Source organism: Salvia hispanica, chromosome 6 (genome assembly GCF_023119035.1).
Source record: "Salvia hispanica cultivar TCC Black 2014 chromosome 6, UniMelb_Shisp_WGS_1.0, whole genome shotgun sequence".
NCBI lineage: Eukaryota > Viridiplantae > Streptophyta > Magnoliopsida > Lamiales > Lamiaceae > Salvia > Salvia hispanica.
This window is the reverse complement of record NC_062970.1, coordinates 14,821,552-14,833,907: the sequence shown is the minus strand read 5'-3', so window position 1 is coordinate 14,833,907 and position 12,356 is coordinate 14,821,552. Positions and strand designations below refer to the sequence as shown.

General features: G+C 36.4%; 3 protein-coding genes across 5 annotated transcripts; 1 reads left to right on the top strand and 2 right to left on the bottom strand.

The window, feature by feature from the left end:
* Window positions 1-849: 849 nt before the first annotated feature.
* On the top strand, window positions 850-2,126 carry LOC125196305 (cytochrome c oxidase subunit 6b-1-like). The gene is made up of 3 exons (XM_048094761.1): window positions 850-959; window positions 1,067-1,148; window positions 1,866-2,126. Exons 1-3 carry the CDS (start codon window positions 862-864, stop codon window positions 1,917-1,919), a joined length of 234 nt encoding a protein of 77 aa, XP_047950718.1. The 5' UTR covers window positions 850-861; the 3' UTR covers window positions 1,920-2,126.
* A 1,015-nt stretch (window positions 2,127-3,141) lies between these two features.
* LOC125196961 (O-fucosyltransferase 7) lies at window positions 3,142-8,258 on the bottom strand. 3 transcript variants are annotated; one of them, XM_048095630.1, is made up of 13 exons: window positions 7,888-8,258; window positions 7,506-7,604; window positions 7,251-7,353; window positions 7,086-7,153; window positions 6,858-6,946; window positions 6,596-6,776; window positions 6,393-6,521; window positions 6,155-6,288; window positions 5,857-6,070; window positions 4,028-4,212; window positions 3,849-3,944; window positions 3,481-3,587; window positions 3,142-3,376 (listed from the first exon to the last, which is right to left on the bottom strand). In XM_048095630.1, exons 1-13 carry the CDS (start codon window positions 8,044-8,046, stop codon window positions 3,234-3,236), a joined length of 1,707 nt encoding a protein of 568 aa, XP_047951587.1. In that variant the 5' UTR covers window positions 8,047-8,258; the 3' UTR covers window positions 3,142-3,233. The 3 variants fall into 3 exon arrangements, with proteins under 3 accessions (XP_047951587.1, XP_047951588.1, XP_047951589.1); XM_048095631.1 differs by having other exon boundaries at window positions 7,506-7,601; XM_048095632.1 differs by having other exon boundaries at window positions 7,436-7,601; window positions 7,888-8,029.
* Window positions 8,259-9,138: 880 nt separating this feature from the next.
* Window positions 9,139-11,941, bottom strand: LOC125192973 (protein MAINTENANCE OF PSII UNDER HIGH LIGHT 1). The gene is made up of 5 exons (XM_048090659.1): window positions 11,801-11,941; window positions 11,030-11,124; window positions 10,563-10,717; window positions 10,110-10,244; window positions 9,139-9,688 (listed from the first exon to the last, which is right to left on the bottom strand). The coding sequence occupies exons 2-5, from the start codon at window positions 11,064-11,066 to the stop codon at window positions 9,308-9,310; spliced, it is 708 nt and encodes a 235-aa protein (XP_047946616.1). The 5' UTR covers window positions 11,067-11,124; window positions 11,801-11,941; the 3' UTR covers window positions 9,139-9,307.
* Window positions 11,942-12,356: the final 415 nt, after the last annotated feature.

Genomic DNA, 12,356 nt, shown 5'->3' with positions numbered 1-12,356 from the left:
CCAGTCCCAGTCCGTGAGGGGTGGTTTTTGGTTTTAAAATCGTACTCTGTCAGTCTGGTTTGAGCCAAGTGTCCCCAACTCCCTTTATATAAACGATAACAAGTTTTAAAGAAATTTTGTAAGATATGTATAGTGCAAAATAAGAAATTGTGAACGATTTCAAAAACTCAGTGTATATGCCTTCGTAGATGGATTGTGGTGGGTTCTATGCGACATTTGGGTATCTGTATTAAAATAAACTTGTTTGAACTCTCTATAGATGCAAATCATTAATAATGACGATGTGGAGGCAGCTTTGGTGGGCGACTGACTGGTCGATAACATTCAAATTTCAATCATTGTGCATATCACTTTTTTTCTCAATTGAGCAGCAGAGAACATAGTTTTCTCTGTTCACGTGAGGTTAATGAGTTCTTTTCAAATTACTAAAATTTATTCAACATGAAATATGGGTCCGCAATTTTCGAGATATTTAATTTAAGGCCCAATATCTATTGGGGTTGGGCCTAAAATAACCTGAGTCACGTGGTGGGCCTTTCTTACAGTATCTGCTTGCTTTCCTACTTCTCTCTCCCTCTCTTCACTGAAATCTCACCGCCGTCATCACCTCTGTTCCTCCTACAATGGCCGACGTTGACGCTTCAAAATCCCCATCATTAGCTGAGGTAATTTTTTCCTCAACTGATTTCTTATGCTAGCTTTGTCTTTCGGTTGGACCTTGTTCGGCGATTGAGAATACCAAGTTATTAAAGTAGCTTCTTTTCCCAACGGGAGGTGATCTGATCGAGTTGCAGCTCTGGAGTTCCTTACTTGGTCAATTCTTTCTTACTTTATTTACTTAACCAATTTATCCTTTCCCGAATGCACGCTTTGCAGCTTGAGACTGCACCAGCAGACTTTCGTTTCCCTACTACCAACCAAACTAGACACTGCTTCACCAGATATATTGAGTATCATCGGTGGGTGAACTAAAAATCGTTTCCAGCTAAATATGTTCTTGATAGTTTGTGAAACTTCACTGCACCATATTATCCCAATATCTTCTCAAATTGGTGTACGTTTTCAGGTGCATTGCAGCAAAAGGTGAAGAAGCACCCGAGTGTGACAAATTTGCTAAGTATTATCGCTCTCTTTGCCCCGGTGAATGGGTATGCTTCTGTACAGTTGTTCAAATGCTATATGTATACGTATCAGTATATGCCTTCACCATCTTACTAAATATACTATCCTTCACTTAGGGATTTAGAATACCAGGTGAAATACCAATCCCATTTGAAAAATATATTTCTTCCTCAAATGCCGAAGAGTAACATAATCTAGTGTTTTGCACTCCCTCTGTCCACCAAAATAGTCTCATTAGGGGGTGTTCGGTTTGCAAGATTGTATCCCGGATTAAATATGTAGTGTGTTTGGTTCATGAGATTCAATCCCACAATTCAATCCTAGATGGATAATCATGAGATAATTAGTCATAGCTAACCCCCCTATGACTAAAATAATCTCTCAACTCAATCCTAGATTGTATCTTGGTATTAATTTATCTAGGAAACCGAACACCACCTTAGTGTATGGCACGGCACGGGTTTTAATGGGAAATTGATTATGTATGGGAGAGAGATAAAATATGGGTAAGGTATGTGAGAGAGAAAATGTGGAGAGAGAGAGTGAAAAGTGAATAATAAATTGTGCGTAACTTTCAATTTTTAGTATTGAACTAATTTTGGTGGATGGACTAAAATGGAAAGATGAAACTATTTTTTGTTGATGGAGGGAGTATAACAAATTTATCAATGTTTAGTTGTATATTATGTATTTATTATCTGACTAGTTTGTATTCAATATTGGTCCTTGATTCATGGCTGCAGGTGGATAGATGGAATGAGCAAAGGGAAAATGGCACTTTTCCAGGCCCTCTGTAATTGATGCCCCACAAAACTGTCAAACATTCTCAAATCTGTTTGATGCAAGGAGAGTTTCTTATTCTTGAAAGGTCTGAGTAATAAGAGAATTTGGCTTGTTCTTGTGAGCACATGAAGCTCCAACTCGTAATGAGGTGTGACCTCTTTGAATTTTTGTCTAATGTATCTTTCATCTGATTACAACTATAAGTATACCCAATTTCAGTACTCCTTTGTTGAATAGCTGCAGCATCTCATTACACGTTTAGTTACCAGAGGTTAATTAAGAAATTGCCGTAATCACTATGAAACCAACGAATTTGGGATGCATTTTTTATACATCAATTCCATATATGAAATTTCATACTATAGCGGTATAGCCCCCCTTCAAAAAGTTTTTTTGCATCCACCACTGGTGCTAGGTGGACAGGAGACCCCAATGGGGGTGAGCCTGTACTTGTGAAAAGATGAAAAGAGGTTGGTTCAAATGTTTTTACCTTGTATTTAAGGTATTGGGTCTTGTTGGATCTGATGTTTGCATTGGTCAGGTGTTGGGATACCTAGCTCTGGTTCTACCGCTTTTTTTAGAGCATCAATAATGGTGTTTCATTTAACCCTAGCTTTCGTGTTTTCGGTATACTTGAATGAGTTGCTTGGTTTGTGTTATCTATTTGGAAGGTAGATCATAGGCTGATGAAGTTGATCCGCTCGAGCAATTAACCTTTTGAGGCAAATATTACAATACACACTCCCAACTTCGATAGATACTGTGATTCTTTTGTCAATCAATAACTTCAAGCATTGTTAGTTGAATGTGAAGAAGTAATCCATAATCTATGCATTAATAAGCTAAATTGGTTTTTTGGGTGATCTCATGTTTGGTATTTCTTGGACTTCCTTATCACTTATTCTATATGTTCACTCGCATAGTAATAACTACAAATTCATAATAATCGCAATTATGGGGTTTCCACGCTTGAAATAAAACATTGGGCGTATTATCCAAATTATTGGTCCGGTACTAAATGTTGCCTTTTCATACACTTTATTTATACACGGCGTTCGAGGTTAAATGTATTAATTTTATTATAAAAGATAGTGATTGAACTAGAGAAATATTTTTTCAAAATTTCAGTATCGAAAAGTAAGAAATTTGTTCCTGCACTGTAAAACATGACTCAGGTAACAGTGAACTTTTTTTTTATCGTTTTATTCTCCCCCTTTTGATTTCTTAAACAATGTGTCGAGGCAAAAGTTTAAATACTCATTCTGAACTTTGAAAAATAAAATTCTAAAGTTCAAACAAAATATCCCTAGCATCAATATGAATAACTACTAATCTACCTCAATATCTACAACAACTTGATTTCTTAACCTAACTGTAAAGAAGCACCATCGACACCTTTTCCCCGCCACATGCCGGAATATGCACGACCGGAACCACCTTACACGTGCTTTGGTTAAATGAGGAGAGAAACCTGTGAACCCATTTTGTATAGGTTGTAAAATTTAGAAATATTTCAAGCAACCATCTATTTGATAATAAAAGTAGTATTCTCATGTGCAGCAGGTTCCATCTGACATAAACAATCTGGTAGAGGGTTCACATAGAACGCCTCCTCAGAACGAAACCTATCCGTTCCCTTTGTTCCGGTTAGTGGGCCCTTTCTCTTCCTTGGAGATCCTTGCCTGGGAATCAAGAAAGCAGACAAGAAAATGGGTCACCACAAACTAAAAGAAACTAGATTATTAGTTGCGCATATGTAATCGACACAAAGCATCACTCAAAACCACACCTCCAGAGAGGGTTGGTTACAAAAGAAAATGCAAAACAGAAAGAAAATAAATATTGAATGACAAGGGAAGAAATGAAATATGCAACCAATTGTGTACATGGTGGCATAAAAATGAAGCAGCTTAGCAATATGACATTCTGTGAGGATTGCATACCTCCCCCTGTGAATATCAACAACTCTATTTGACAAATTTTTGCCTTCTTTCATCGTTCCCCCATTAATTTTGTCAAACAGTCGAACAAGTGCTTTCCTGAATAACAAATATGGTTCAAAAAGTTAACCAATTGAACTGAGATGGAGAGTTATAGGGGAAAAAACGTTACAGTGACATGCCTGTCTGGAGAAATTGTTTTTCTGTGACCTAGAAATCGACGATGGCCCTCAACTGCCTTTGCCATATTGCCAGAATACGTCGGGATGAAGATATCACTTTCAACTGAGACGATATAGTCAAGTGCAGCCATCTGTGATGCATGGTAGTTGAACGGCTCTAATTCCTCCACTGATGCTAACTTTTCCTGGCAAATCACACTGGATGAGAACTAAAAATGAACATCAAAACATGTAGCTTGAATCATCAACAAGAAACTAAATCCCTATCACAACAGAGACCACAAGGTCAACAGCTCTGTCTAGTTAGTCAAATTTATATCACCATGACTGATATAAAATGAAACGTAAATACAAGATTCACCTATTATTATTATTATCAAATTTAAACCAGACAAAAGAGAACCTATGCTGCTTAGTTATTCCTTATTTAAAAGACATAAACATTAAAATATAAAATGTATAAATTGAAAGAATAACTTTACACGTACTTGTTACATTCATTCGTAATAGAGAAATAAAATATTTTAAGAATTTTTGTAAAACTATTTTTGGCATGTCTTCTTCACTAGTAAGTATCACAGAACAATATCATGAAATTAATAATATATTTCAACACCTTGGCACATATTGCGAATGTGTATATATATATATATTTTTTTATAAAATTACAGATATAGGAGTACGTATTACGTATTAATATTATAGCATTGTGGAGTATGATTTATTTTATTTTTCTTTATCGTATTGATAGATTTGTGATGGATTTTGATATGCCATTAAAAATTGAATTATTAAAATTACCAATCATGATATATACATCATACATGCATATTTATAACTATTCTTTAATTATTATTGTATATTATTATTTACTCCCTCCATCTCACCATAAGAGTCACATTTTACCATTTCGGTCCATCCCACAATATGAGTCCTATTTTTCACTTTTACAATAAATGGTAAGTAGGTCCCAAATTCGACTAACTCGCTTCACTCACATTTTATCATAACACCAATATAAAAAAGTGGGTTCCATATTCCACTAACTTTTCCAACCCACTATTCTTTACATTTCTAAACACCAGTGCCGACATAAAATGTGACTCCCATTGTGGGACGAAGGGAGTAGTAAAATAGAGATACACCAAACATATTGCAAATGTGGTTATAAGAGGAGGGTCCACAAGTTGTAATGACTTCAAAACTAGTTCTAGATGGACAGTTATCAAAGTTGAGAAATTACCCACATAACATAAAACAATTCTAACTGTCTGATAAGGAAAAATAGAGCAAATGTCAATTTTGGTCCTAAACATATGACCAAAATATGAATTTGGTGCAAAACATTCACTTTTTGAAAATGTGGCCGAAGTATTCCTTTTTTGACGGTTTCGTAAAAAAACTAACAATCAACGCTAATTGCATGACCGTTAGTTTTTTGACGGAACTATCTAAAAAGGGCCACTGCGACAAGGATTTCATTTGTTATGGACCTGTTTTTCAAAAAGTGAATGTTTTGGACCAAATTCATATTTTGGCCATATGTTCCAAGATTGACCTTTACTGGGAAAAATAACTAACAAAACTTGAGAAAAAGAACACAATTAACCAATGACAAGTTCCCTATTCCCTCCCTTACCCTGGGGAGCCAAAACATATATTCGACTGTCAAAATTGACCATGGTTGGTTCATATATAAGGGTTTCATTTTCATGTACTTAGTGTCACATTAGATAATGAGCATTACTTTTCTAGGCCCCTACTAACTGATACAAACTTGCATACAAGAACAAAAAGCAAATTGATATGTGTGCAATTTATGTGCATACCTTGTTCATTATTATAGGATACCTAATCTTCAGATCAGCCATACGAGATTCACCTCCATATATTTCTCCCGCCGCAACATATACTGGGGTACTTGATGGGAAACCAAGAGTACTAAGAAATAATCCGACCTCTTTAGGAGTAAGAGGACAATACCCTTTGGTTCTCTGTTCTACTGGATCAATATCTTTTATCTTCCACCAAGTCATATTCTCCCTTAAGATCAAAGTAAGAGCTACCGATTATTCACTGTTACTGTAAGATATTGGGCACCACATAAAAATCAATAATGTAGTTCACCTAATAGTCTTTAGCTCCTCGGCCTCTTCTGGGGATAGATCATGGGTACAGCCACTGAAGGCAAGCATGTCCTTTTCAAACCGTAAATGCAAAGCAATGTAATGACCATATGACCTCATTCGCTCTACCAACAACTACAAACAAAAGAATTTAATACAATAAATGAATTACAGGGCATGCATTTATGAAAATAAAGAAACACATTAAGATGATCATCAAGAATTATCTCTGCAATTACCTTCCCCATACTTTCAATTTGAGGAGCAAAGCGAAGGGCTTCATAGCATGCACGACATCGTAATTTCTGAATGTCAGGAGGCAGGTTATTGTTTGCCAACCGAGAATCAGATTTTGCTGCTCGGATCACCTAGAATTTTCCATTTAAATTTACAATGAGAAAGACATGCACACAAGTGGATCAGATTTCTATCACAAAAGTACCTTATACTCTTCCCACATGCTTGCTATCTCTTGTTCATAATAATCTACCCCAGACCAACTTCTGAAATGCTTTACTGCCTTAGTGGCATTTGCCAATTCCTTGGGAAGCTTTTTTATAATTGTTACATCACCAGCTAAAGAATTGATAAAATGGGATTCGTCAAAGACATCAGAGAAGTTGCTGCAATTTTAACAAACAAGATTAAACAAAACTATTTAAACATAAACATTTTACTCTGAGCAAGAAAAGTGAATACTGTACCTAGAATCTTGCCAAAATGAGCGTTTGTCTAGCTCAGGAATCACAAGCGTAGCATTTATCAGACGTGCAATAGCAACCATATCACATATCTGCAAACAGGAACTCGCTAGTGAGGATATTCCTTATCAAACTACTCACCAAGTACATCATATACAACTATCAGTATACATATATGAGAGAGAGGAGGGAGGGAGGGAGAGGGAGAGGGAGAGAGAGAGAGAGAGAAACCCCTGCTCTCATTTGATTAAGACCACCATTTGCATGTACAAGTAGGTAACCACGAGATTCTGGAGGAGCTGAAATGGCAAAAGATACTAAATGAATAAGCAAGACAAGGTGCAATGAGAGAAAGCAAAAACAACAAGAAACTAATTTACTAAAGTATTACATTACATTTATAAGATGAACTTGGTTTAATGCAAGGTACATAGTCTCTATTAGGTGGTTGCTTCCACAACTTGTCCAAATTCAAACTTGTATTCGCGCCGCCACCCAACTGTCAAATCTAAACGAGTGAAAACATGAAAGAGGCATGACTACATGTCATCAATAACTGCCACTATCAACCCCACCAACACTTGTCTTGACAACAGCAAGCACATAGCGAGAGAGGGAGCTAATCCACAATACTGGATTGGAGAAATCAACCTTGTGAGCAGTGACAGGAGCCTTCAACATCTGCGGCCGAGTAAATTCCTTCATCCAGCTTCGCTCTCGGCTCAGCTTTTGGTGCCCGGTTTCGTGCTGCTACATCAATTCAAACGAAATTTCAGTTTCCACCATCCAAGTCAAGATCTAGATTTCATTTCAGAACTAGAAACAACAACTTATAGATTATTAAACTCTCAATAATCATCAGCTCCTTCAAACAAATCCATAAATGCTCTAGAATGCCAAGCAACAGTTACAGACTAAATCGCAATAAGGAAGCACACGATCTAGCTAATAATTAGGGCAAAAGAATTCAAGCTACAGTATAACTAAGACAATAAATAGAAAAAAAATGAAATAAAGTGAAATGAGAGGAGACCGCAGGAAGCTTGTAGGATGCATCGGAAGGTAAGTTGGGAACTTCATGGACGTGTACGGAGGAAAGGAGCGCCATAAGGGTGATAGCGGCTATGGCGCATGTTAGCAGGCGCCTGAGGAAGAGAAGAGTGCGGCACCTCCGTTTAGAGAGCAGCGGCATCACTGGAAAACCCTTGGTGTGATGAATGCGCGTCTCTGAATTAGAAAATTGGATGGCATTTACGATCGCAGAGAGTGGGAAACGAGTGCAGTAATTGCTGCAGTATCAGATCACATGGAGAGAGATAGAGACGGAAAGGGATTAAAGTTTAAACGGTGAAGAACTTAATATTCTTCAAGTCTACTCTGGTCCAAGTCAAGTGTGATTCAAGCAACCCCATTTTTTAGGCTGAATTGTAATGTGATTACAAATATGTCAATGAATGTAATCAATCAAATCATGCCGCCTGGACATTTTATTCCAATGTATAAACTTTGTTCTTCTTACATTTTATCATCATTAATCCATTTTATACAATCTTTTTCGATTATTATCAATATCAATATATGAAGAAAAATAAGTAAGTCTTTTCTGACATGCCATTTTTTGTTAGAGACTAATTTTGATAATAGAAATTGATATACCTTGAATATTGAGATGCAAAAATTGATCTATAATTAATAAAATCATTAAATATGATATACTCGTATTTCATAAATTTTATGGTTGGAATAAAATGTGTACAAAACTATTAGGCGAAAGAAGTCTTTGCACTTCATTTAAATTCAACGGATTACACGCAAAAGATAAAGAGCGTCAATTATGAGTGGAAAAAAAGGGCTTAATCGTAAACATTTTGCTAATTGCTTCCTTCATTAATTGAAAATTTGTATCATTTCTATTCTATATGGAGTACTAATTTACCCTAAATTTTCCCGTTACAATCGAAAGATTGCATATTTTATGTCCCATAATTTACGTGTTGATCTGGTTAAGCTTGTCTTTGTTATTTCCACTTCGACTTCGTTATTTCCTTGATTATTTTTTTTCTTAAAAGGTTAATAAAGGTTTGGAGTTATTGCATGAATCAGATTTATCGCGCAATCTACGTTCCGAATAAACATTATAAATTCACTATGAAAATTTTTGAATCCAAAAATAGATAATATATTGAGATCTATACAATTCGAGTCTTAACCATGAATTCATTCTCAAAATGATGAATCCACCTTAAATTTTTATAATCGGGTGATTTCTATTTTAAACCATAAATATTTGAACTCATCTGAACCACTGTCATTTTGCAACTCCGCAGACGAATATAGTAACATATACAACAATGAGTATGATGTCTAGTGTTACAATATACAACGCGCCTCAGCAAAGCCATATACGCGAAAAGTGGGACTAGAGGTCGGACAAAAGTAGCACGATCAACGGGCTAAGACGCGTCTGGGCCTGATGGAGATGGCAGAGAATCGTCGGCCTGAACCTCAGGCTGAGACTGTGAGACCTCTGCAACAGAGGTTTCCGTTTGCACAGGTGTTGAGGCTTCTTCAGCCACAGGGGGCGCAGAGACTTCAACGGTCTGCTGCACCACAGGAGGCGTAAACTTGTTGATGTAGTAGCTGAGAGACGGGCCTGAGTATTCAACAGTCTGCACTACTGCCGGCTTCTTGCCTACTTGGAGAAGAACTACTGAAGCAGCAGCGACTGAGATTAGGCCAATGCCTGCAGCGATGGCTGCCGTATTCTCCGCTCCCTCCGACGATGAACCTGCAGTTCCGGAACTGATTGCACTTTCTGCTACGTAAACTGCAGGCTGTGCAGGTCAAGTAATTTCTTTCAGCTCAACAACGGTGATAAGTTGTTTTTATGATTGTAGTATTCTTAAGTTCGGGCTAAACGTTAACCATGGAATCAAATTCAGGCTATAATTATCTATGCATCTAAGGCTCCTTAGAAGCAGATGCTACAAAAGTTCCCTCGAGGACACAGAGAACAGCTAGGACACTAGAATAGCAGAATGCAAGAATGGCAATGAACATTGCAGCTCAATAAAAACAAAGACAGTATCGATAAAAGGTTCAGGCAAACGTAACACTTGCATTTGTATCTGGGGTATATAATGGATGTAATTAGAAGAGGAGTAAGACAAGAACAAGTAATCTGTTCAAGAGTTATTGCATACTTGGAAAGTGATTTTCCAAATTTTATATGATAGAGATGTTGGATTTTCTTACCTCAACAGAATATATGTTGGTTTGGCCAGCTGTGTCCTTCTCTACATATCCGGTCCATCCCTTTTTCCGCGGTGGAAAGGTACCAATCACTCTAGTTTCCTCACGAGCTACCCATTCCATGCTCACTTTACCAACCTGTTTCATTTTGTCACCAATATATGAGATCCTTTAACCATGAAAGCAGCAAACTATTGAATTTCAGGTCATAATGCGTCCACATACTTCAAACTAACTCAGCTGACTTTACCGCCAATAGGCAATAATAATAATCATCTAATCATTGAACCCCTCACAAACGTCACACACATGCGTAAGATTGTACTCAGACAAATCTGAAAAAACTAATGTCAAAACTAACAATCTTTCTGAAAACCAATAAAATTCACCCAACTCAGGATTAAAATGCAACCATTTCTATTCATTTGAGGAATGTAGGAGATTTAAGGAAGTAACCTCTTTCTCAGGGGCACATTCTTCTTCATTGCAGTCATCGGCATCATCTGCAGAAGAAGCCCTGATTCTTAAACCATATTGCAAATTCTGCCTCTTTTTTGGCTGGGATTTATTGAATAGTAGACTTGCTGATGTAGAGATGCTGCAGCTGTTGCCTGACAGTACAAAAGTATTCAAGAAAATATGATTTTGCTTTGTAGTAGTACAAATACCCAAGAGATAAAGATATGGGGAAGAGAGGGGGTTATTTGGCACATAAATTTGAATAAAAAGGATGGTGTGCCCCTAGAGTTCCCAATAAATGAGATACATCATGGATGAAAAGAAAACAATACGAACAATTGACATAAACATCATCCATGGAGAGATGAAGTTTTGAAGTCTGCAACCCAAAACAGCATTTCAAATTAAGCATATAGGAGATATTTAAAAGACACAGAAAACGGAAGTCATGAGAGAATCTTTACCAGGTGAAAATATGGCAGCGGAAGTAAAACATGACATTCTTTGGAACTATAGCAACAACCTCTCCTCAATCTCACAACACCACCAACTGCTTAACCTGATAAACATGTGAAAAAATGGCCTAGATATTAAGTACTCCTCATTAAGCAATGCATTTGTTAAATAGTTTGAAAATTCATCATAGTTCATCCATTTCATAGAACATTTTAATAGCATAACTGCGTAACTATATCATCATTCATAGTTGTAACCTTATAGTTGAATCGATAGGTGTATCGATAACATTCGTTCTCATATTCATGTTGAAGTAAAACATTTAAAAATGAACAGTTCACGTTACCTACTGGGCTCATTAGCTCAACATACATTTCCACAGCAAAAACATATGAGAAATTGAATTGGATTGGACTAGATTCATTACACGAGTTCTTAGCAAAAATCATGGCAACCAGAATATCAACCAACATTACTTTGCTTGAATTTCTTGCACAAAACATGATGTAAATCTTTAGTACTATTTTTAATAAACACTCTAATACTTCAATCAAGTAAGTAACATAATGAATATATATGCACATAATTCACTTTTGCAATTTATTTAATCGTTGAAAGTTAAGCGTTGAACAAATATTATCATTTCTGAATAATCCTAATCAAACCTAACATCGCTTATAATCTTTCCATACATCCAAAATTAGCATTTTGATATTTCTTCAAAAATTTAATGGAGATGGAAACAAGCAAGCATTGGACATTTTGTATGGAGAACTTACAGTGGAATTGAGCTTGGAACGATATTCTGGTGGCGAAGAAAATGGTTGTAACAATTCAAAGACAGCAGTTTTGTGTTTATATTGGAGTATGTATTCATGGATTGGTTGGTTTCTGCTTTATGTGGTTGATTTTGATTGTCGAATAGAGATTACGTTGGCCTTTTTCCCAAACATAAAAAATACACTTTCTTTTTCTTTTTAATTTTCTAACAAATTATGATCATTATGTGATGGGCTCTATAAATTGGGCTCGTGGGCTAACTGCGCATAAACGATGAAATGAAGTTTAATTGATAAGAATTTTTTTCTTCAATTAATAAGTCAAGGTTTTTGTTACTATCATACAAAAAGGTTTTTGTTACTATAACAAAAGGAAAAGTGATTAACCATTATTGATTACTTTTAAATAGAATGTGATTTCTTCATATACCATAGGAGCATCCACAACCCAAAAGGGGGGGTTGTGGTCCCGCAACGCCAGGGAGTCACGGCACGAGCCGCCGTGCGTTATGGGTGGGAGGCTCATGACGATGCAACTAAAGCATTTTTTTTATTT

What these genes read in the sequence shown, in the direction of transcription:
- LOC125196305 (XM_048094761.1), top strand. Translation starts at nt 862, where the DNA reads ATGCACGCTTTGCAGCTTGAGACTGCACCAGCAGACTTTCGTTTCCCT. An exon ending in AGATATATTGAGTATCATCG is followed by an intron (nt 960 to 1,066) that starts GTGGGTGAACTA and finishes GTACGTTTTCAG; the next exon opens with GTGCATTGCAGCAAAAGGTG. An exon ending in CTCTTTGCCCCGGTGAATGG is followed by an intron (nt 1,149 to 1,865) that starts GTATGCTTCTGT and finishes TCATGGCTGCAG; the next exon opens with GTGGATAGATGGAATGAGCA.
- LOC125192973 (XM_048090659.1), bottom strand. Translation starts at nt 11,066, where the DNA reads ATGTCATGTTTTACTTCCGCTGCCATATTTTCACCTG. An exon ending in AATGTGCCCCTGAGAAAGAG is followed by an intron (nt 10,245 to 10,562) that starts GTTACTTCCTTA and finishes AAAATGAAACAG; the next exon opens with GTTGGTAAAGTGAGCATGGA. An exon ending in CCAACATATATTCTGTTGAG is followed by an intron (nt 9,689 to 10,109) that starts GTAAGAAAATCC and finishes TGACCTGCACAG; the next exon opens with CCTGCAGTTTACGTAGCAGA.
- LOC125196961 (XM_048095630.1), bottom strand. Translation starts at nt 8,046, where the DNA reads ATGCCGCTGCTCTCTAAACGGAGGTGCCGCACTCTTCTCTTCCTCAGG. An exon ending in TTAATCAAATGAGAGCAGGG is followed by an intron (nt 6,947 to 7,085) that starts GTTTCTCTCTCT and finishes TCCTGTTTGCAG; the next exon opens with ATATGTGATATGGTTGCTAT. An exon ending in GAGGAGCTAAAGACTATTAG is followed by an intron (nt 6,071 to 6,154) that starts GTGAACTACATT and finishes TTTGATCTTAAG; the next exon opens with GGAGAATATGACTTGGTGGA.